This window comes from Centropristis striata, chromosome 15, assembly GCF_030273125.1.
Source record: "Centropristis striata isolate RG_2023a ecotype Rhode Island chromosome 15, C.striata_1.0, whole genome shotgun sequence".
Classification (NCBI taxonomy): domain Eukaryota; kingdom Metazoa; phylum Chordata; class Actinopteri; order Perciformes; family Serranidae; genus Centropristis; species Centropristis striata.
Genome location: NC_081531.1, coordinates 2,338,023 through 2,363,108, shown reverse-complemented (window position 1 = coordinate 2,363,108; position 25,086 = coordinate 2,338,023). Strand labels below are relative to the sequence as shown.

At 36.6% G+C, this 25,086-nt stretch overlaps 1 protein-coding gene across 1 annotated transcript in view; it reads right to left on the bottom strand.

Moving 5' to 3' along the window:
• Nucleotides 1–9,762: 9,762 nt before the first annotated feature.
• The window catches only part of LOC131986190 (glutamate receptor 1-like), a 92,639-nt gene continuing 77,315 nt past the window's right edge, over nucleotides 9,763–25,086 (bottom strand). Inside the window, exons 16-18 of the mRNA XM_059351027.1 lie at nucleotides 23,616–23,730; nucleotides 15,817–15,951; nucleotides 9,763–10,080 (exon numbers count right to left, since the gene is read on the bottom strand). Coding sequence (XP_059207010.1) covers nucleotides 9,853–10,080; nucleotides 15,817–15,951; nucleotides 23,616–23,730 — 478 coding nt within the window. The 3' untranslated portion in view covers nucleotides 9,763–9,852. The remainder of the gene's footprint in view (nucleotides 10,081–15,816; nucleotides 15,952–23,615; nucleotides 23,731–25,086) is intronic.

The window sequence follows — 25,086 nt, the reverse complement described above, 5'->3', positions numbered from 1 at the left end:
ATTTATTAATTTAAAGAATGTTTATTTTATTATATATTTGAGCATTATCTTAATATATATTTAAGCATTTTTATTCAACAATGATGTTTATTTAAGAATGTTTAAGTATTTATTTTTGCATTAATTCATTTATTCATCTTACTTTTTATTTATTCATCTAATTATTTGTTAATTTTAAGAATGTTTATTTTATTATTTATTTGAGCATTATCTTAATATATATTTAAGCATTTTTTAAACAATATTTTTGTTAATTAATTAATTTATTTATTTATTTATTTAAGAATGTTTAAGTATTTATTTTTGCATTTATTTATTTATTTATCTAACTTTTTATTCATTGAATTAATTATTTAATAATTTCGAGAATGTGTATTTAAGTATTTATTTCAGGTTTATTTATTTAGGCATTTTTTTATTCAACAATATTTATATTTATTAATTTAAGAATAAATAAGAATACATTTATTTCTATTCTAGCATGTATTTTTCCATTTTTTTTTAGATTTACCTCACATTAATATATGAAACAAACAAACATAAAATATATATCTGCATCATGTTTTCCATCTTTTAGCACTTCAGTCAGGTTTTATTTTCATAACTTTTGGGGAAAAAAACAACAAAGAGCTTCAGTGAGAAACAGATAAAGAATAAATCTGTGAGCGGATGAATCGTTTCTTCTTCTTCTTCTTCTCTTGTTGATGAAGCGTCTCGGAGGACTGAAGGTGTTTGTCAGAAACCTCCGAGGGTTAATTATCCTGCAGCCCGACAGGAAGAGACGCCGCCTCATGTTTCCTCTCATCCAAACGTCCTGCAGCAGCGCCGCCTGCTGGTCAGTGAACGCCACATCAGCAGCTCAGCAGCTTCACAGGTTTTCTACAAATAGTTTCACCTGATGGAGCTCCGTGACCTTTAACCTCTCCATTCTCAATTCAGAGTTAAAGTTGATCTGAAGTCCTCAGAGGATAAAAATGTCATAAAATGATGAATTAAAGCTCCTTCGGGGAATTTTAACTGCTTATTAAACCAGCTTTTTTTTTTTGTAAAGGACTAACTAAAGACTGAAACAGGTGGAAACTGCTAGCTTAGCTTAGCTTAACTCTATGGAGTTTTGGGCTATTTTGTCCATTTCTGAATCTTTTTCATCCTGCCTGTATTCACCATTTAAAACATGTTTAAATGCCATGTTGGTATATTTTTTTCACCTACATGACCTAATAATAATTGATTTTTTATTCTGAATTACTCGATTTTATTTGTGTTTTGTGTGTTTAGTGGAACCATTTTGGTAATTTTATGTCTTTTTAGTTATTTTGTGTCTTTTTTTTAGTCATGTTGTGTCTTCTGTGTTTTTTTTTTGGTAATTTTGTGTCTTTTTTAATCCTTTAGTCCAACATAAAATGTGATTTTGAATCTTTTTTTTAACTTTCAAAACACTGTCATGCTCAATAAATAATTTTAATTGTGTCAAATATGAACAAAGGTGTCAAATCTACCATATAAGAGGGTTCCATCCAGTTCTATCATTTGATACTAAATCTATTTGAGCTTGTCTCCAGTTTTACTTGGTATATCATCATCAAACTGAAACTGGCCTCATGGAGTTTACAGCCAGAACTTTAGAGGTAAATGTACAGTAGGGCTCCACGCTGCTTTGTTTTCTAGTCTGGATGGAGTCAACAAGTCTGGATTATTTGGAGCTCCAGGACACTCCAGAGGGTTAAGACCGGAAACAGGTGGAAACTGCTAGCTTAGCTTAGCATTAAGACTGGAAACAGGTGGAAACTGCTAGCTTAGCTTAGCATTAAGACTGGAAACAGGTGGAAACTGCTAGCTTAGCTTAGCATTAAGACTGGAAACAGGTGGGAACTGCTAGCTTAGCTTAGCATTAAGACTGGAAACAGGTGGAAACTGCTAGCTTAGTTTAGCATAAAGACTGGAAACAGGTGGAAACAGCTAGCTTAGCATTAAGACTGGAAACAGGTGGAAACTGCTAGCTTAGCTTAGCATAAAGACTGGAAACAGGTGGAAACTGCTAGCTTAGCTTAGCATTAAGACTGGAAACAGGTGGAAACTGCTAGCTTAGCTTAGCATTAAGACTGGAAACAGGTGGAAACTGGTAGCTTAGCTTAGCATTAGGACTGGAAACAGGTGGAAACAGCCAGCTTAGCTTAGCATTAAGACTGGAAACAGGTGGAAATGGCTAGCTTAGCTTAGCATTTGGACTGGAAACAGGTGGAAACAGCTAGTTTAGCTTAGCATTAAGACTGGAAACAGGTGGAAACAGCTAGCTTAGCTTAGCATTAAGACTGGAAACAGGTGGAAATTGCCAGCAACAAATGGTATCAACCCCAAAATTGCTGCAAAAACTTATGAGACATAACTGAGCATGATGATTGACTTTATATACTCAGATCATAATGTTCTAAACTCCAAAAACATGTTACAGACGTGCTGCTCTCCTCTTTGTGATCACACGTCTGCATTGATCTGTTCATGACGTTTATATAAGAAAACAGATGAACTCCAGAGATCCTTCGACCTGAACAAACGTCTTTATTTCAGCAGTTTGTGGACTCGTCAGTCTGATGACGGCGTCCTGCAGTTATTATAACCGACTGAATATAATCTGAGCTCCATCTGCAGCAGCTGATAACCACCGAAAGCCGTAATTACATTTTGCACGCTTTGATTGGCTTTCGTTAATTCCCTGACAGCCAATCAGCTCGCCTCCTGCCGTCCTGGTCGCTCCGCTCCTGTTTGATGGTCACTTTAAAGCCCCATAATCCTCTCTGAGAGCTGCTTCTTCTCTGCTTCTTATCTGACAGTTTTACAGATGTTCCTCTGTAAATCCTTCATCAATCAGCCGCCGCGTCATCTGACCACGCGTCAGTGTGTGTGTGTGTGTGTGTGTGTGTGTGTGTGTGTGTGTGTGTGTGAGTGTGTGTGTGTGCGTGTGTGTGTGTGTTCTTTCCACACAGAACAACATGGATCATGTTTCTATCTGCTGTAATAATTAATTTTAATTCAAGTGACGGAGACAAAAATCTACATTCAGCACTAAACTAAAGTTCAACCAAAGTGAGTCTCTAAGTGAAACTATAACATGTTGATTTTTGTCAAAAAAGGTCAAATTAAAATGCCTCAAAGTGGGTCAGTTATAGTCTGTTGATACATATTAGAGATATGATCTCTTTAAAAGAAACCTGAGCTGCAGAATAAATGGAACTAGAAAATTTCCCCTGGGGAAATTCTGAAAGGGCCACGGGGGCTACTGCCGGTGTGTGTACACTATGATGAGATTCTTCAGAGATTTATAACTATGCCCTTTAACCTCAAAATGTGTGTGTGTGTGTGTGTGTGTGTGTGTGTGTGTGTGTGGTGTGAAACATGTATCTGGAGCCACTGTAGCAGTTTTTTTAGATCGCTCTAACAAAGCTATTTTTTCATTTTTCTTAAAAAAAACCCACATGTAGACGTTCAGTAAGAACTCAGGATGCTCAAAGTGAAGTCGGATCAATGATAGGTATTATGGTTTTGCCAAAAATGCTTTCTGTTCGAGGCCAGAAATTCCAGTCTGTCCACCTCTGCTGTCACTTTGTCACAGATTCTACAGCGGCAGTTAATTCTGTTGATTGCTCTGCTCTGATTGGTCGACAGCAAAGCCTTTGATGCTTTGATGTGATTACAGTTACAGATACACACACACACACACACACACACACGAGCGCGTAAGCGTGCACACTCCTCCAGATACACATGCTTCACACACACACACACACACACACACACACACACACACACACATTTTGAGGTTAAAGGTCATAGGTTGCTGTATAAATAAATACTTGTAAAGGAATGCTTGTTGTAGGTGTGCTCCTTGTTTATTATATAGTATCATAGCATTACTAGTATTAATTGTTATAAATCTCTGAAGAATCTCATCATAGTGTACACACACCGGCAGTAGCCCCCGCGGCCCTTTCACTATTTCCCCAGAGGAAATTCTCTAGTTTAGTTTCTTCTGTTTATTTCAACACACTGAAGTTTCTCTGAGAACCTCAAAAACTTCAGGAAACCTCATTTACACTAAAAGCTTCTTCTGTTTGTTTAAAGTGAAGAATGGTCTGTTGGCACCTCCTCAGGGATCCTCTCCTCCTCCTCCTCCTCCTCCTCCTCCTGCTCCTCCTCCTCCTCCTGCTCCTAATCAGGCCTTTATGGAGCTCATTGTGGTCTTTCTTCCGTCCCGTCTGCCTCCTCCTCTCCTCCTCCTCTCCTCCCAGCCGGAGGAGTAATGATCTGTTGGTGAGACGATTTCCCCCTCAGGAGTCCGAATCGTTGGATGAAACGTCCCTGGAGCTCGGAGAGAAGAGGAGAAGCTAATGGACAGAAACAAAGAGTCATGAGCGGAAGATGGAGGGTTTGGTCCAGGAGAGAAATTAAGAGTCGGCACCAGGAGGAGGATCGATGGAGCAGAGAGAGGAGGGAAGGAGCCAGAGGGGACGGAGGAGAAGATCTTCTTTTAATTGAACTTTCGAGTATGAAATCATTTGAAAAAGCCTCATGAAGTCCACAGAGCATCTTTAACCCTCGAGGCTAATTTTAGGTTTTTGAATCTCAATATATCAGTCAGTTTAAAGGCTAATTGTATGAAACTTGGCCAGGGTTTGTTTTTTATTATAATTTTTAAAATTCCTCTTTTGCAAGGTGTATAGAATATTAGATACCCATAACACTCACACTTTGACCCTTAGGGCCCGTTTTGGTCCCATTGACTCCCATTATAAACACATATTTTTAATACTCTGTAATCCTGACATAATATAATGCTTTTCACATGAATACCTAATAAATATAAGCCTCTCCCTTCAAAATACATGGACAATAGTTTTTAGGTGTGATGACCCCCTCAGACCACCAGGGGCAGCAGAGATAAATCACATACAGTTTCAATGGTTCTCTTAGCTTGCTAAATGCATGGCAATTAAAAAGCTGAACACCATAAAAATGTTCTTGGTGTGTTGGGATTGATATAAAGGAGTTATCAATTATTGACCACTTTACAATTGTTTATTTTTTTATCTTCATCTTTAAAATTGTGGGAAACTTTGCGGCTGTAACAAAGAAATTTCCCCACTGTGGGATTAATAAAGTCAAATCTGAATCTGAATCTGAATCTTTATTCCACTTTATTTTTGAAAATATTGCATATTTTGTGTTTTTGCCCTTGAGAAAATCAGGGGTTATCATGAAAAAAAGGTTTGATGCAGTTAAAGTGAAAAAATATATTTATATATCACATTTTTATGACACTTGTATGAGAGGGACCGTTTCGGGACCTTAAGGTATAAAGTGTGAGGTGATTTTAAAGAGGCCTCGAGGGTTAAACACTTTTTCTTCAGATTATTTATAGTATTTCTGTGGTGGGGAGGTAACTTTGGTACCCGACACTGTGCATCACGTAGGTATTTTCTGTTGTTAAAGACGTGGATTATTGGTTGGTGCCAACTGTGTATTTATTTCTAAAAACTGTTCATAGATCAGTAAGATAGGTCTTTATTTCGTGATTTTGTTTTGACTAGAATATTAATACATGTGGTAGTGATAGTTTGTCCAAAAGAAGCGAAAAAACACCATATTATGGGATGTTAAAAAATGACAACCTCAAAAACAAGTCATACTACAGCATGTGGACTTTTTGTCAAAAAATGGTGGATGTTTAAAATGCTTAAAATCGGTTAATTATAGTCTGTATATTAGGAGTTAGTTGTATTATTTGGCTCCACCACCTCGTTTCAGTGCTTCGACCCTTTTGTGATCCTTTGCTGCACATTTCTTTGAAGCAACGTTAAAAAATAAAGCTTTCATTTAATTTACACTCCACTTTGACTCCTGCATATATTTTGGTTGTTGTGTTGATCTTTTTAAAGAGGAGACGTATCACTGTAGAATGTTGATTTTTGTCAAAAATGGTCAATTTTTAAATGGCCTAAAGGAGCTTAAAATGGGTCAATTATAGTCTGTTGATACATGTGGTAGTATAGTTTGACTAAAAATAGAGAAAAAACACATTATTGTGTGTCAAAAAATAAAAATCAGCAAAAAAATGTCATGCTATAGCATGTCGATTTTTGTCAAAAATGGTCAAATTTTAGAATGCCTAAAAAATGGGTTAATTTTAGAATATTAATACATGTGGTAGTATAGTTTGTCCAAAAGAAGTGAAAAAACACCATATTATGGGATGTTAAAAAATGACAACCTCAAAAAAAAAGTCATCGTATAAGATGTTGCATATGCATTCTAAAAACACTTTTTAAATGAGTAAATCAAAGTTTACACCAACATTAATAAATGTAATTTAAAGGCGTCACAGTGTATTTTGTCATCCACGAGATATAAATGTTAGTTTCACATTAATAAACATTCAACACACAGAAATGTCTGTAAAACTACAAAAAACAACACAAGTCAAGAAGATGTTCAGAGTTTTATTAAATAGAATAACTGTTTATAATGAAATCAACCAAATCAAAATGATCATAAACTGATAAACAAAAACAAAGTGTGGCGCGGCACATGAATCATTCATATCATACAAATGTGAACAGATTATTCCTGATATTGTTCAGTTTCAGAGTATAAAAAGTTTTTCATCGTGAGTTCAAGTCCAGAAAAACACAAATACAGGAAGAGATGTGACCTACCTCGGCCAATCAGACGCCAGCAGGTCAGCTGTTAGTTTCATCAGGCTGTGAAGCTCAGAGAGACAGAGGGTCAGTGAACGCCTCGCCACCTCCAGTCTCACTGTTTAACTCGTTCATGTAAACATGTTCATAAAACAAACATTTTCACTCCGTAATGGAAAATAAATAGAGATAAAGGTCAGCATGAGACAAAGAGCCCGGAGGAGACACGAACCTTTAATAGAGCGTCCATTCATTTTATCACTCAGACAAACTTTATTAATTGTGCACATGGGTCTTACTAAAGCACGCATTTTTGTCATAAAAATACCTAAAAAAAAGCTTAAAATGGGTCAATTATAGTCTGTTGATACATATTAGAGCATCACATGGCCAGAAATTACAGAAAAACACCATATTATGGGATGTCCAAAAACTGAAAAAAGTCATACTATAGCATGTCGATTTTTGTCAAAAATGGTCAAATTTTAAAATGCCTAAAAATGTGTCAATTACAGTCTGTTGATACATTTTAGAGCATAATATGGCAAGACATAACAGAAAAACACCGTATTATGGGATGTCCAAAAATATGAAAAAAAGTCATACTATATATAACATGTTGATATTTGTCAAAAATGGTAAAATTTGATAAATGCTTAAAATGTGTCAATTATAGTCTGTTGATACATGTGGTAGTATAGTTTGTCTACAAATAGAGAAAAAACACCATATTATGGGATGTCTAAAAATGACCCCTTCAAAATAAAGTCATAGACCAATTTGGAATCGACGCCGCTGGCAGTTGAAAAGTAAATTGGTCTTTACTATCATACTGTATATTTAGGGCCATGGGTTAATCACACCAAGCACCATTGTTAAACTGTGGTGAAAAACTGCCCTAAAATTTTGCATTGCAGTGAACGAGACGGCCGAAAAAATAAATGAGCAAGAAAGAACAATAATTGGAGATTTTTAAACGTCTACTTCTCCGGCATAATTTCACCTAGAGACTCCATTTAAACTTTAAACAGTAGACACAAGTCTTGTGTATCGGTGTATTAATCCACGTTTCGATAGGTCATATAGTTTTTTATCAATCCCTGTTCAATGACCATGATCATTTTTGGAGAAATTCTGAGATTATAATGGGTGTGTATTGCACGGAATGTTCGTGTCGCAGTGTGTGACATCATCGCCAGAGTGTAGAGGGAGAGAATAAACTGTCAAAAAATAAATTTGAAAACTGCGCTCCAGGACGCAAATTCCACTCTACAGAAATAATTTATACATAGAAACGTAGGAAAATTAGTCTTCTCCCTCACAATCCTCTGGTAAAGCTGTCAGAGTTATAGTTTGGGCGTAGGACGCACAGATGATCCACCAACACCACCAACAGCCTCATTGGCTCCCATATTAAAAACACAGGAAGATTTCTGTAGAAAAGCATATTTAACAGTTTTTTAGATCGCTCTAACAAAGCTATTTCTTCATTTTTCTTCACAAAAAAACATATGTAGACGTTCAGGAATAACTCGGGACGCTCAAAGTGAAGTCGGATCAATGATAGGTATTATGGTTTTGCCAAAAATCCCTTCCAGTTCTTTGGACAAACTGGAAATTCTAATTGTATGTTCTTGTCCCTGAACATTTATTGCATATTTAATGCATCTTTTAGCCTCAGTGTGGACATTCGGTCCTCTTTAATATCTTCTATATCTCACATTAGCATAGTGATCATGGTAATGTCTGCTGTTGCACGCTTACGGTTAATAAAGTGCGTTTTATCAATAAAGTTGCGATCAGGTCCCCTCCCGGGCTCCGGACTGGTTTTATCACACAGAACACGTCGTTATGTGCAGATCTTTTGTTTTATAAATGAGGTCGATCGGTCGGTGAAATATTTCATCTTTCTGTGGCTGAAGAAAACGTTTTCAACAGAGAATCTGAGTCGACGACTGAACAAAGAGAAAGTTTCCAGGAGACACAGAACAAAGTGTTTTATTCTCAGCTGCTAAAAATCTCTTCTATCGCTGAAAATATAGTTAATTATTCCTCTTTAGCGTCATTTTTCAAGCTACTTTGCTGCTTGTTCTCTGCTTTATATAATTTATATATCATTTACAGTGAAAAACTGTGACTTTCCTTTGTTTTTTTAATCAAGAAAATATCATCAGCAGATTCATTATGAATTAAAATAATCTTACAGAGCTGATCTTTTATTAATTTTCTTGTTTTTCTCTGAGGTCGATGTGTTTATTAATTATTTATTTTCCATCGTTTGTGAACAAAACTGAACTTTCAGCCTAAAGGACAGAAAAATGTTTTCAGTTTAATGTGACAAAACAACAAATAAAAAGAAGTTTGTGCAGAAAACTCAGCGAGTCACACAGCTGATTAGTTAATATTATTATAATTATTATTATGATGATGATGATGATGATGATGATGAAGGTGGAGGCAGCTCACTGATCAGATGTTCTCCTGAATATTTGAGTGTTTTTCTGTGTTTTAAAAAATGTTTTCGTGCTCAAAATCTCCTCGACCCTCGAAGACGTGAAAGTGTCGTTTAGCATGAAGGTGAGGAGGAGGAGGAGGAGGAGGAGACACAGAGAGAGAGAGGAGGAGAAGATAGAGAGAGGAGGAGGAGGAGAAGGAGACACAGAGAGAGGAGGAGAAGATAGAGAGAGGAGGAGGAGAAGGAGAAGAAGAAGGAGAAGGAGGAGGAGACAAAGAGAGAGAGAGAGAGAGGAGGAGGAGACAGAAAGAGAGTAGGAGGAGGAGGAGGAGGAGGAAGAGGAGGAGGAGGAGGAGGAAGAGGAGGAAGAGGAGGAGGAGGAGGAGGGTGGGATGAAGAACAGAAGAAGAAGATGTCGTTTTATTGCAGAGTTTGTTTAAGACAGCGCTCGTAGAAAAAGAGTTCTTGAAGCCCAGTCGCTCGTCTTGCAGGAGCTTGTGTTGTGTTCAGGTGCTCTCTGTTCATCAGAGTTCTGCTGCATGTGGACATGAACTCTCCTCCTGCTGCCTGTCTGCCCCAAACTCACCACCCCCCCGTTATCCTCCCTCTCCTCGGCCTCCTTCTGATCCTTGCTCAGCAGCAGACAGTCAGACAGGCAGACAGACAGGCTGGAGCGTCCCGTCCAATCAGGAGCCTGAGTTCTGATCACATGCCTGTGGAGGCCAGTCCGAGGCCGCCACCTTTGCCCATGCAGGGTAAACCCTGAGCTCCGGCTTTGGGGAAGTCGTGCGCCACCACGCGTCCGTTTTCTCCTCCGAGCCCCGAAGCTCCGCCTCCGTACCCGCCCGCTGCGCCTCCTCCTCCTCCGCCGCCACCGCCGTAGCCTGCCATCCCGCCGAGGCTGCTGTTCGTCATGGCGGCATCGATGAGTTCCTGCAACACAGAAGAGAAAAAGTAAAAATGTTTAGCGGAATCGTTTTTATCGAGGTGGCAACCCCACGGCTGTTGCAGAAGCATTTTGGTCCATTCATTTCAACACAAAATGAGAAAACTTCTCACTTGATTTATTATCTCAGAAATGTTTTTAGGACAACACTATGATCTCAATCACTAGTAAAACATCTTCTTCAAGACAATCTGATGTTAATAGTGTAAATAATGGCCCCATTTAGAAGAAAATAGAAGATAAAGAATCGTATGATTTGGGGCGGGGCTACCTTTGATTGACAGGTCACTGACAAGGCGAGCCGTCATCAGGAGAGAAGCAGAACAATGCGTATCCACGGCAACGTGTCAATAAAGTTATATAGATATAAAAAGGATGTTTAGCGGTTTAGTTTAATAACTTTGACCCTTTCACTGTATTTTCACTTAATGACGTATTATTTAACGTTTTGTTCATTAAATGTCTTGTTCAGCGTTTGGTTGGACTAACAGACACTCCAAGGAGTCGCTGCTCAGTTTTCTGAGGTCAGTAACCAACATTTTGTTCTGTTTTTTTTGCCAAAACTAACATCTTCCTCTCCTCCTCCACAGTCCAGATATGGTCTGCTCCCCGTATCGGAACAAGATGGCGACGAGTGTAACGATGAACTTGATGCCTCAAACGGGCCAAAAACTAATTAGTGACGTCATGGTCGCTACGTCCATTATTTATATAAAGTCTATGTTTTTATGAGATGAATCTGAAGTCTGAGGGGTGAGATCATATAAGGATTGCAGAACATGTGCAAATAAGGCAAAAAATAATATGTGATTCTCAAAGAACCAGCAAAATGCGAACTGCACCCCAAACCGTGCTGCCAAGCAAATGGTGTCTCGCTGCTTTGGTTCTATTAGCACATATTCAAATGAGATCATTTGCAGACATTGGGCGCAAAAATCGGTCCCTTTCCATGCAAATAAGCCTCTTTGCAAAAAAACTGCAAATTTACTGTATAAGGACGAATACAAAGACGACTCAAACTCCTTTGTTTTGGGAGTCATATGTCGATTTTTGTCAAAAATGGCCAAATTTGAAAATGCCTAAAAATGCTAGAAATGGCCCGATTATAGTTACATGTGGTATTATATTTTGTATAAAAATAGGGAAAACACCATATTAGGGGATGTCAAAACATGACTGCATCAAAAAAAGTCATAGTATAGCATGTCGATTTTTGTTAAAAATGGCCAAATTTTAAAAATGCCTTAAAATGGGTCAATAATTGTCTGTTGATGCATATTAGAGCATAATATGGCCAGAAATTACAGAAAAACACCGTATAATGGGATGTCCAAAAATCGCAAAAAAAAGTAATGTCTTCAGAAAGTTGGAGGTAAATGAAGTGTAAATACCAAGTGGACTCATACTCCTTTGTTTTGGGATTGAGGATGGGTGTGTTTGTGACATGATATCATGAATTAAATATTGGCAGTTAGCTGCAGTCAGTGAGGCGCATTTAATGGTGCTGTCAGCAGCTGCAGTCCATTCTTTGTTAATCTGCCCCTGGCTGTATAGAAGTCTATGAGAAAATGATGTGACCTCAGTAAACATTCTCATAATGAGTGCATATTCTCAGTCATTAGTTTCAAGTCGTCTTTAATACAACATGATGTTCATTTAGTGAATTATGCTTCATTTAGAGTCAAACGGAGGATAAAGCAGGGGAGGGTTTAGGGCGGGGCTCCAGAATGATTGACAGGTCACAGAGCACTGTGTTTTCATCTTGGAATAAATCCGTTCTGCACATGTCCTTATTCATGAGGATCTCTAAAACAAGAGTCCCAAAAGTACGACGTCGTATTAGGGCCAAGTATGAAAATATATATACATATATATATATATATATACACCCGGGGGAGGAGGTAATATTATGAGAAAAAAAGTTGCAGATTTATAAGATTAAAGTGTCAAATATACAGGAAAAAGTCGCAGATTCATGAGATTAAAAGTGACAAATCTACGCGAAAAAAATGAACAGATTTATGACATTAAAGCGGCAAATCTAGGAGAAAAAAGTTGCAGATTTATGAGAAAAAATCTATGATCTATAATTGTTTTATTGTGATATATTGTGGCCGTAATGATTATTTTGTCCACAATTTTCCTAGTTTTCATTGAAAATAAGTAGCAGATTTATGAATAAAAAAGTGGCAGATTTATGAGAGTGGCAAATCTAGGAGCTGCAAAAAACAACAACAACATGGTGATGGTGCAAATGCTGCAAAAAAAAAAATCAGCAAACTGGTAAAACTGGTTTGATGTGTTGGAAGAAACAGAGGACTGGAGCGCTGTACCAGGTTCTACCACCAGGGGGCACTGTTAGCTCTGAATCAGCTGTTTGAGTCAAGCTGAGGATGTAACCCAGGAGGAGAAGGAGGAGGAGGAGAGAGAGAAAGAGAGAGAGAGGAGGAGGAGGAGGAGGAGGAGGAGGAGAGAGAGAGAGAGAGAGAGGAGGAGGATAAGTTGTTTTATTGTGATTATAATGACTGGTGTAGTGATATATTGTAGAAGGAATGATGAATTTACTTATCATTGAAAAATACATTAAAATGATCTGTAAAGGACAAAGTTAACCATCTGTACGGGACTTTTGATGCATATTTTGCCTTTAACAAATATTATAAGAACAAATATCACATCTTGCTGAGATTTAAGTGTGTCTGTGATCTTTATTTGTTTCCATTTATTTCAATAACTATAATAAGTATAATAAGTATAATAAGTATAACAACTCCCTCTGTGTTTCTGTTAAACTTCATGTTTCAGTGCTGAACGTTAACTTGCGTCATGTGAAGGTTTTGGAACAAATAACTGCAGTTTGGAAATCTGGAAGGAGTGTATTTATAGTGTGTGTGTGTGTGTGTGTGACAGTAATAACAGTTAAAGTGTGTGTGAGCAGCAGTTAAACTAACGACGTGGATCCTCAGTTAATATCCTCCATCATCATCATCATCATCATCATCATCATCATCATCATCATCAGACCTCTGAGGCTGTTTCAGTCGTCACAAAGAAACCAACTAACTGATCTCCTTCCTCCTCCTGCTGCACACACACACACACACACACACACACACACACACACACACTACACACACACACACACACACACACTCTACACACACACACACATACACACACACACACACACACACACACACACACACACTCTACACACACACACACATACACACACACACACACACACACACACACACACACACTCTACACACACACACACACACACACACACACTCTACACACACTCGTCTCCTGCTCTCAGGTAAGTTAATTTACCTCAAACACTGTGAGGACCCGCCTCCATCTGACTCTGATGGAGGAGGAGGAGGAGGAGGAAGAGGAAGATGAGGCAGAGAGGAGTAAAGAAGGAGGAGGAGAAAGAGGAGGCAGGGAGAGAGATGGGAGGAGGAGGAGGAGGAGAGGAGAGGAGGAGAGGAGGAGGAGGAGAGAGAGAGAGGAGGAGGAGGAGGAGGAGGAGGAGGAGGAGAGGAGGAGGGGGGAGGAGGAGGAGAGAGAGAGAGGAGGAGGAGGAGGAGTAAAGGAGGAGGAGGAAGAGGAAGAGGAGGAGGAGGAGTTGCTGTCACATTCAGGCTCACTGAGACAAATCTGTTCGTCCCACTGATTCCAGAGTCGGATGTCTGCGACCGCCACAAACTTCTCTACAATCTGTTATAAAAATGATTTATGAAGAGTGAAAGTTGTGGGAACCAGCACAGGTTTTTTAAGAAAAGTTTCAGAAAATGTCCCAGCCTCTCTCCACTCTAGCTGTGATGTCATCACTCTAGCTCTGAACACTCCGTCCAATACACACCCATTATAAACTCTGAGATTTCATAAAAACCGTGCTAGTGATCAAAACGCAGATTTGGCCCAATAAAGTCTCAAGTCCAGTGACCCGTTTAAACTTTTAATAATGTTTCTAAGTTAATGTATAGCGAACTGGCACAGCCCCGAAGTGAAGCATTTCTGAGCTCTTTTCAGGTCGATTTCCCTTTATTTTCAATAAGAAGTTTTATCACAGCTTTTTGTGATTTTTACGACACAGCAAACACATTCCTGATCATGTTTTTATGAATCTCGTGGTGAAATATGTGGCGGAATATGAATAATAACAATAATAATATGATGCCTTGCAGCTCCGGTGCACCAACCAGACTTTATTGTGACTGAAATGTCAAAGAGAAGATCAGAGCAGCTTCACAGCGAAGCAAAGATCCACGTCTCCTCTACAGGACAACACACTGTAATATTAATGTGAGACTATTAATAATGTATCAGCAGGAGAATCCACTATTAGTCTCTGCAGCAGGTAACTGACTGTAACCCTCCGTCTGCTCACATGATGAAACACTCCTCAAGTCTTTGTGTTCACAGTAACACACACACACACACACACACACACACACACACACACACACACACACAGTCAGATAAGAGGAGTACAGTTTGAAATGGCAGTAACGTTTGAGCTGCAGAGAGAAACACTACAGAGAAATATTTCTTCCCTCACAAGGTTTTTTCATATTTGATTAAATCATCAATGAAAAATAAAATATATCCTCAACAGAATCCTCATTTTTAATTAAGTAATGAAAAAAAAACGGATGAAAATTAGCAGGAAACACAAACCAAACGACATCAAATTACTGCAAAGCCTGAATTTAATTTTACCAACGTGATTAATTTGATCCGGGACGAGCCCCCAATCTGCCACAAACCACGACATGACTCCTCACACACACACACACACACACACACACACACACACACACACACACACACACACACACACAGAGTCAGAAAAGAAGAGTTCAGTTTGAAATGTCGTTTGAGCTGCAGAGACTCACAGCTCTCAGAAATATTGTAGTTTTCTGTACAAAAATGTTTTTGTACTGTGTTTTTGACTGGATCGTCTGCATAGAAACAAACGCAGAGGCTCATGGGCATTGTAGTTCATCATTACCGAAACAAAATTTCTGAGAATTAAAAAAAAAATGTATTTAAACTGGAGGCCAGAACAAAAAAATTGTTAAAAAAAATGTTATTTTATTACTCCATTTTCTCTTAAATTTGAGCTTTTTTCTCGTAAAATTTTTTCCTTTTTCTTGTAAAAGTTTCACTTGAACCCCTCTCACAGCTTCATATTTTTTTAATTAAATGACCCTAGTACACTGGTTTCTGTAGAGAAAAACTTTTTATTCAATAATATTTAACTACAACTACAAGTGTTTTGACTGGCTTCGTCTGCATAGAAACGAACGCCGAGGCTCATTGGTAATGTAGTATCTAGAAATGCTCGTCACACCAAAACAGAATCTCTGAGAAGTAAAGTTAAAGCAATTAAAGCCGGAGGCCAGAACAAAAACCTCTATTATTATATTAGCTCTTAAAGTATAGCAACTTGGCAAGGTCCCAAAGTGAAGTATTTCTGAACTCTTTTCATGTCGATTTCCCTTTATTTTCAATGGGAAGTTTTATCGCAGTTTTTGGTGATTTTTAGGGAAACTGCAAATCTCCGACAAAATACACAGCAAACACATTCCTGATCATGTTTTCATGTATCTCTTGGCGAAATAATAATAATAATTATTATTATAATAATAAGGATGGTGCCTTCCAGCTCCCGTGCACCACATGTGACAGACGCAAAGTTTCCGACTCACCTTCATCCGTCTGGACTCGATGCGTGACTTGTAGCAGAACTCGACCAGCGCCACCAGCATGGCGAGGCCGAGCCCTCCGATCAGGATGTAGAAGACTCCGGCCACGTTGCTCAGACTGAGCGCGCTCGTCTTGTCCTGTCGGCGCAGAGAGGCGGGGTCAGGGGCGACCAATCGTGGCGCAGATAGACATGACATCACTACAGTTAGAAAGCTAAAAAAATAATAATAAAGGAATCTTTTCTAACTAACGGAACATTTCTATGAATTAAAGGCTGAGACAGAGTTTAATAATCAATGAATCCTTAAAGAGGCTCTGCACCATTTTACATATTAATCTATGATATATACAGACTGTTTTATATCGGATATTCCATTATATGTTATTTATTATACACTACTGGCACATATCACATACTATATCATAACCAGCATATTTGAGACCCAGAAGGAAAATAAAATGTAATATTTAGATTTTTTTTCAACATAATTTAACCATTCTGGAACATCACAGATTACATCTGTAACTTTTTGTTGTTAACAATTTGTTTCCTTGACAGAAAAACCCAGAAAAATATAATTTCAGAGGATATTTTTTTTTCTCTTGAATTTGAGTTTTTTTCTTACATTTTTTTAAACTTAAATCTCAGAAAATATTCACATCTTTAAGTCACGTATTTATGACTTTAATAAGAGTAATAAAGTTATTTTCTCTGAATATTGACCGACAGCTTCTTAATTTTTGTCATTTTTTTTCATTAAAAGTTTTTGTACAGAAAATCTGCATAGAAACAAGACGGAGGCTCATGGGTATTGTAGTATTTAGAGCTAGTCAAAAATAATTCAAATTAGAGGTCAGAACAAAAAAACTCAATTATTATTATAGTATTCAGGAGAGTCTCGAAGACTGTACAGGTGCATTCTGGGAAATGTAGTTTGTAGACATTTTTCACTCACACCCCTCCTACAGCCTCATAATTATTATTATTATTTTTTTAACTAAAATGACACTAGTACACTTGTTTACAAAAATGTACACAAACAAGTTTTTGTATAGAAAAAATTTGGGGAAACGTTAACTACAATTACAAGGGTTTTAATTGGTTTCGTCAGCATAGAAACGAATGTCGAGGCTCGCGGTAATTGAAGTTCGTCATTACTGAAAGAGAATTTCTGAGAGACAAATTTAAAACAATTAAAACTGGAGGCCAGAACAAAAACCTTTATTATTATTTAATTATTCAGGAGAGTCTAGAATGATCCAGGTGCATTTTGGGAAATGTAGTAAACAACATTTTCTCTTAAATTTGAGCCTCTTTCTCGTAAAATGTTCAATTAAACCACTCTTTTCAATCTTTAAACCACTTTTTTTTACTATCATTATATTATTCAGGAAAGTCCAGAAGGCTGTCCAGGTGCATTATGGGAAATGTGGAAAACAACATTATCAGTTTTTTCCAATTTTGATGTGATAATCTGCCTCCTGTGAGTCTCAGGACTGAACCGGTGAAGAACCTCTTAAACTTTCATCTCCTGCTGAAGGTAAAACGACCTTCTTTATCGTCTCAGATCACAGCCTTCATTAATAATAATAATTATAATAATAATCCATATTTAAATATTTGTGACATGCAGCTTCATGCAGAGAAATGCAAACAGAGTGAAGGAAGAGAAATAAATCATCTCTACAGACTGATTATGTTCATTATTCGTCTCGTTCACATTTCAGTTCTGCTGTTTCACACGTTCTCTTACAGCACACTTTAATAAATAATAAAGGAAAAATAAAAACAGATCTGTTCTTTACAGTTTATTAAATATCAACTCGAACAAAAGAACAAAAGTTTAATTCCTTTTTTTAGAGATTTGATTGGTTGTTTTTAGGACATTAGTGGTTGTTGTTTTTTTTGTCACATGCATTATTTGGTGTTGGTGGGCGGGGCTTAGCTCTCTCATCCAATAGCATGCAAACAGCACTCATAGTGGGCGGGGCCTCTCTGGAACAGGGAGTGTTGTGAGTCGGGGAGAGCCTATCAGATCGTTTCCTCTCCAAACTGTCACGTTAACTCTCAGCCAATCAGCTGCTGCCAAATTATACCGACAGACACTTAAAGTCAGACTGAAAGAGAATAATTATTTTTACAGAATACGTCTTTGTTTTATTATTAGTGTTCATAAAAATCATTAAAAAGTATTGTTTTTGTATAGTTTCATGTGATTTAAATTTTTCATGTTTTATTCTGAGATAAAATAATAATTTTTAAAAAAGTGTCTTTTCTGACAGATTGTCGTGTTAAACTTGTGTTTTTTATGGTTAAAATGATGGTTATATATTCATGAATGATGAATATGTTTCTATTAAAATCCAAAATCTTGAAAACGTTATAAAATATTATATTCATGAATGATGAATATGTTTCTATTAAAATCCAAAATCTTGAAAACGTTATAAAATATTGTAAATAAATCCCATCTTAAGCACCAAATTCAAACAACGAGCATCAAGAAAATCAGATATCAGTGAAGAGAAAAATATGTTGATATAATATAATCTAACATTGATATACAAATGTTGGACACTCTTTCAGTTGGGTGTTTAATAAACGTATTAAGAATATTTTTGGGGTGAAACATATTTGTGAAATTCTGTTCTGTGTTTTTATGTCTGTACTCAATTTTTTGGTGTTTTACCATGTTGTGATGCTTTTATTTTGAAAAGGTATTGTCCAGTGTGAAATGGGGGCTTTTATTTTGAAAGACAGTGACAGGAAATAAAAAAAGTGGAACGGTAAAATGGAAAATGAATGATAAATAATAACGAGTGCTTTAATTTCGAAAGAAAGTGACAGGAAATAAAAAAGTGGAAGACTTAAAATGGAAAACCAATGGTAAATAATAAGGGGTGCTTTTATTTTGAAAGGTAGTGACAGAAAATAAAACAGTGGAACGGTATAATGGAAAACAAACGGTAAATATTAATGGGTGCTTTTATTTTGAAAGGTAGTGACAGGAAATAAAAAAGTGGAACAGTAAAATGGAAAACAAACAGTAAATAACGGTAAACGAGTGCTTCGTAATTCATATAAAGTTGATATAAAGTATCAAAAAGGCTTCTATAGTGCCTGGCTGACAGATTTGTTAAAGTTTATTTTCTTTAAGTTATATTTGTGACTATTTTTGTTGCCTTGTAATTATATAACTCATTGAAATATAAAAGTGTTTATTTGCTAAGGTGCTAATGCTAATGTTAGCTATTAGTTTGTCACTGTTTCAGTCTGACTTTACATCATTAAGTCGACATGATGAATTTTGTTAGTGATGGAGAGGAGAGAGTGAGTGTGTGTGTGTGTGTGTGTGTGTGTTGTGTGTGTGTGTGTTTTGTGTGAGTGTGTGTGTGTGTGTGTGTGTGTGTGTGTTGTGTGTGTGTGTGTGTTTTGTGTGTGTGTGTGTGTGTGTGTGTGTCGTCAGCAGCCTGAACAGAGACTGAAAAATGTGACTTTTTAAATCTGTTTGTTAAAAACAAATGTGGGGCTTCAGTTCCACACGTTAAAAAAAAAGATTAGTTCACAGAAATTACCATATTATTTTACAGTTTTTCCTTTTTTTCTACATTTAGTGCAAAAGCCAAGTTGAGTTAAAAAATAAAAGTTGGAATCTGTAAATTAATATCTATGGAACATGATAATTTTCTTTACATTATTATTTAATTGCTTAATTATGATAAATGTTAAATTAAAGTGAATTCTATGTTAAAAAAAAAATCACATCATAATGCTGCATGTAAAATTAAGGCAACTTCCTGTTTTTTTAACAGTAAAATAAAAAATGTAATATATAAAAAAAAAATTTTAAAAATGGAAAAAAATCTGGCAGCAAACACCGTCATATTAAAGTAGTTTAAAAAAAAAGAAAGATATTTACTTTGTATTATCTGTATTTTTAACAACATTATATGTGAAATAATTTACAGTTGTATTTAATTGTTGTATTGAGAAGTTTTCACATTCATTTTTTGGTTGTTTTTTTTTGGGTGCTAATAATCTCATGCACGGGGCACCATTAATGTAGGGATTTTCTTTTTTTTGGCCCGTAAGTGAAATTGTGAGGACCTGAGTACTTTTGTAGATATTATTTTTATTCTGATTTGAGCAGCACAGGATGTCTTAGAATAGAAATGTTTAAACTCTTCCAGACTCCCACATTCAGTCTCCAAGACCTTCAGAACAGCAGAGAAAGATCCATGCTGTGATGTGATTCCGTTACTGTATTTTATTTTATTTATTTGACAGTAAGACTTATTAATGTTTTCATTTTTTTACAGTGCAAGTCGTGGTGCAGATTAACATACATAATAAATTAAATACATTTTTTCTAAACTCCAGGACGCTGTCCAACCAGTTTTACAGTAAAAATTGAGCTTTGTGGTTAAAAACTGATGTAAAAAGTCACATTTTTCAGCTCGTCTGTCTTTCTGTGTGTGTGTGTGTGTGTGTGTGTGTGTGCTGACCACAGAGGATTCTGCAGAACAGAAGGATGGCTGAACAGAGAAAAGCCTCTGAAGGAATCTGATGTGGAGACATGAAAACCTCTTATCTCCAGAAAAAGGCTGAAGCTCATTTTCTCACCAATTTGCATAAATTTATCTGAATGTTCGCAGAGTTTTGGGGACGAGTTCTGTGTAAAATAAGTTCAGAAACTGAACTCAGCAGTTAAAGAAGAGTCGGGAGGTTTCCACGTCATCACAATATTTTAATATTTCACTGATTTTATTCCTTCAGCTCTGCAGAATCATCAGCTGATCGGACGTGTTTCACTCTGAAAACAAAAAGTTTTTATATTACATAAATCTCAATTAATATTTAGAAACTCTTACTCTTATTGTTTACTCTTGTGTGTGAAAATTAAATGTCTTTTTTCTCTTTGAATGAACCTCAAATTGTCTCTCAGATTTTATAAAAATTAACTCCTCAATTATAATATTTTATTAGCTGAATCATTCACTGTTAATTTTTTTTGTTTATAGAAATGACGGTAATACACATCAAATTGCATCAGAAAAAGGCAATAAAATCTTAATTTAGACACATGGAATTACTGAAAATTATGAAACAATACAAAACATACATTTTTATTGTCATGAAATGTGGAAAAAAAACAGTTTACTGGTAAAATATAAAATTTACATGTAAAATTAACAGATCATTTTGTGTTTTCTATAGTTTAAATTTTAAATTTTAATTTTACGCTCCATTTCTGATGCAATTTGAGTGTTTTACTGTAATTCGTAAAGGGATTATTTTGATTAAATTACAGATTTTGCTGATTATATTTACAGTAGAAAACCTTCTGGAAACTGCTGATATTTTACCGTAAATTTTAGACTTTTTTTACAGTGTTGGTTAAGTTAGTCTCATATTTGTCATAAAAAACATGCAGACAATCTCTGTAGGGACGTAGCACCGAGGGTGCGAGGACCCTATTGTAATTGAAGGAATTATTATTATTATTTTTTAGGCAAATGAAACGCCTTTTTGGAGGCTTTATCATACTCAAAAACTCAATATATTTGGAATATAAGCCAATCTCTCGTTTATTCCTTATTTTTTTGTTATTGTGGTTTTTATAAATGTAAACCTTTTTGTTTTCAGAGTGCAGCTGCTGAAGTTTTGGGGGTTTATAGGGTTTTCTGGGGGTTTGGGGGGGTCTGGCAGGTGAGGGGGGCGGGGTAGACCAACACATGACCTCGGGACCAGGCCGAGCCACCTCAAGAACTGACCTTTCTGCCGGAGTCCTTGTGTCCACACTCCCCCTTGTCATACCACCACTTGTTTTTCAACTTGTCTAAGATGGCTTGTTCATTGAGCTTCAGTACTGCTAGGTTTACTGGGATCCTTCAGACCCGGGGAGGCAGGGGGGGGAGGGGGAGGGGGAGGGGGAGGGGAATAACATAAATAACATTATGCACATCCATGTTATCTTATGTTATTGTTCAGTCGGCCACCGCTGCAGCAGCAGCAGCCGTTTAATAAAACTGTGGTTAGAAGTGTAGACACTTGGCTACAGAGAACAGAAACACACTCACACACAAACTGCTCAGAGTCAAAGTGATATGCTTTAATACTCCATCTAGCTGCGTTCGATCTGACTCCCTACGTGCGAGATGTGTATTACTATATCACTTTGGGTAACCGGCAAAGAGCTGAAAACACTCCGGGAAACAAAACCTGCTACAGAATCTGATGTGGAGAAGTTTTAACTTTTCAGGGGCTGAAGTCAAAGATCAGAGGAGCATTTTACTGGATCACCACCCGATAAAACGGCTTTACGCTGTAAAATTACATGTTTATCATATACATCATATAAGACAGATATTAAGTGTATCATCTGTATTTTAATCTGTATTTTTAACAACATATTATGTGAAAAAAATTGCAGTTGTATGTAATTGTTGCATTAAGAAGTTTTCAAATTCAATTTTGTTTTGTTTTTTGTTTTTTTCGGGGGGGCTAATAACCGATTTTATCTCTTACTGTTATAGGATGCCTCGCACGGGGCACCATTAATGTAGGGATTTTCTCTTTTTCAGACCGTAAGTGAAGTTGTGAGGACCTGAGTACTTTTGCAGAGGTTATTTTTTATTCTGATTTCATTGTTGCATTGTAGATTTTGCATGTTTATCAAAATAAAATTTTGCGTGAAATGATAAACATGCAAAATCTACATTTTTAATGTAAAAAAAACCAAACAGTTCATAACTAAATTATTTCAGCCCAACTACAATATCTGAAGACAGATCAATGTGAATTTGTAAATTTGACAAAATCAAGAACAACGCTGTTCTACGCTTTAAGAAACTCAGGTAAAATTGTATCATCTTGAAACTAAAATACTTTATATTTCTCAAAACAATTGAAGTTTAGCGTTAATAATTATTACGTGCAACCCATAAGCCAAATTGTGCGTTCATATGATACACAGGAAGGTTTTTCTAATGTAAAAAAACAAACAAAAAATAAATAAAACTGTAAGAAGTCTGGCAGCAAAAGTTGCCATCATATTAAAGTTATTCTACATATATAAACAAATTTAAATACAAATTTAAATCGTACTGTTCTATACTACTGTACTACTATTACTATATTATCTGTTATATTATCTTTAGCTCTATTATCTTTAAAAAAGAATTATTTTATAGGAATTATTACATTATTTTGCTTTTTTTCTCCCTTTTTTTCTACATTATGTGCAAATGCCATAAAAAAAAAAAGGGTGAATTAATTTAATTAAAAATGTTACCCGTTAAAATTTAAAAACATTTTCTTTTACAGTGTCGGGCTCATTTTAACTACTTATTATACTGTTATATGATTACATTTATAAATTGATCCTGTTTTTCATGTTAAATATCGACCTGAAAAGTAACTAAAGCTGTCAGATAAATGCAGTGGAGTAGGAAGTTCAATATTTACCTCTAAAATGTAGTAGTAGAAGTATAAAGTTGAGTAATTGTACTTAGTTACGACTCAATTAATTAATTGGAGCTCTGAGCGTCTTGTAAACCTGCTGATCTGTTCTAAAGGTTCCCTGTTTCCTCGGTGTGTTCAGTAAAATACCCCTTGAATCAGAAATTAGAAATCAGGAACCAGCGTTTTAACAGTGGGGAACCAAACAGCAGGCGTGGGGTGGGCTCGGCGGTGCCGTCCGGAGTGTTTCACGCCTGGTGTTTGAGCTGGGGGTTGTTGCCGGTTACCCCGCTGTACCATTGCCTGTCGTTACCCGTCGGGGGGTTACGGTGATCTGACCTTGGAGTCCCCTCCCCCGGTGCCGCACTCTCCCTTGTCATACCACCATCTGTTTTTCAATTTGTCCAACAGGCCCTGCTCGTTCAGTTTTAATACGGCCAAGTTAACGGGGTTTCTACGGGGATGATAGTGATAGAAGGGAACCGTGTGTTAATGAGCAGAGGGCGGCCAGTGAAGAGAGCAACATCATGACAAGGATCTACTGAAGACAGGCAGCTTATTATCACAGAGTCGATGGTTCACGGCCCGTCAGCCCACACCTCCTTAAAACACCGTTCTCATCTGGTAAAGACACAAAGTTTGAGTTCTGCTGCAGCCGAACATCATCGAATGCTGAAAGCAAAGTTTAACGTTTACAGACAATACCTTTGTAGAGTCATGGAAAAAAATATTAGACCATTGATTTCTTCAATTTCTTGTTCATATTAATGCCTGGTATAACTAAAGGTACATTTGTTTGGATATATATATATATATATATATATATATATATATATATATATATATATATATAAAAATAGCTCATAAGAGTTTAATTTAAGAGCTGATATCTAGACATTTTCCATGGTTTTCTTGATGATAACCAAAATTATTATCAATAAAATCATGAAAATGTCTAGATAATGATAGATAATTTGTCCAAACAAATGTATCAAATGTGATTACAACTTGTGCTAAATACCTTAAATATGTTCATGTATGCGGATTGTACAGTTGATAATGTCCCGGTCATTAATGTTGTGCTTTTGTTGACATTTGTGTCGTTTCAGTTGATTACCTGGCGAACGGCACGGTTGCTATTCAGGTGCTAAAAAGCATAGCATGTGTAATTGTTGAATGATAATGCAAAATAAACACGTGAAAAGACGGTAATCAGCTGTCTGAGTTTGAGTTTTCAGTTAAGAACACCCTTTACGGTGGGAGTTATTGGGTTAACCCATTTAAGGCGGGAAAGCATTACCACATTTCTACCATTACAACCGGGGGCGCTGTTGCATCACTCTACCATTAAAGCCGGGAAAGCGGATATGTCATTTTGTAGTATTTGTAGTTTTTTCCACCTATTTTCTGTCTCTTGGCCAATGAAATGCATCAGAATACATGTGGGAGTGTCCCAATGCATCATGGGACTTTTCCAGAACTTATAAATCATGGTGGAAGACGACTATAGCGGAGGGAGCTCAGATATAACAGCTATAAGCTCTCAGATACTTTTGAATGTCATTTCTATCTGCTACAGAGGCTGAAAAATCTATTATTTAGTTGGAAGAGTTGACACTTCTGTTGAATTTACAGAAAAACTTCAGGTTTTAGGGGCTTATTTTAAAATCTCCCAGAGGTTTTACAGGCATTTTTTCCAGCCGTTTTAGGCCTAAATGGGTTAATGTAGTTAGTTTAATAAAAGCATACACTTAGGGTTACATCACCACCTGGTGGTTTGGCGAGCTCTCAGTGCAACAGTGTTTTTGAT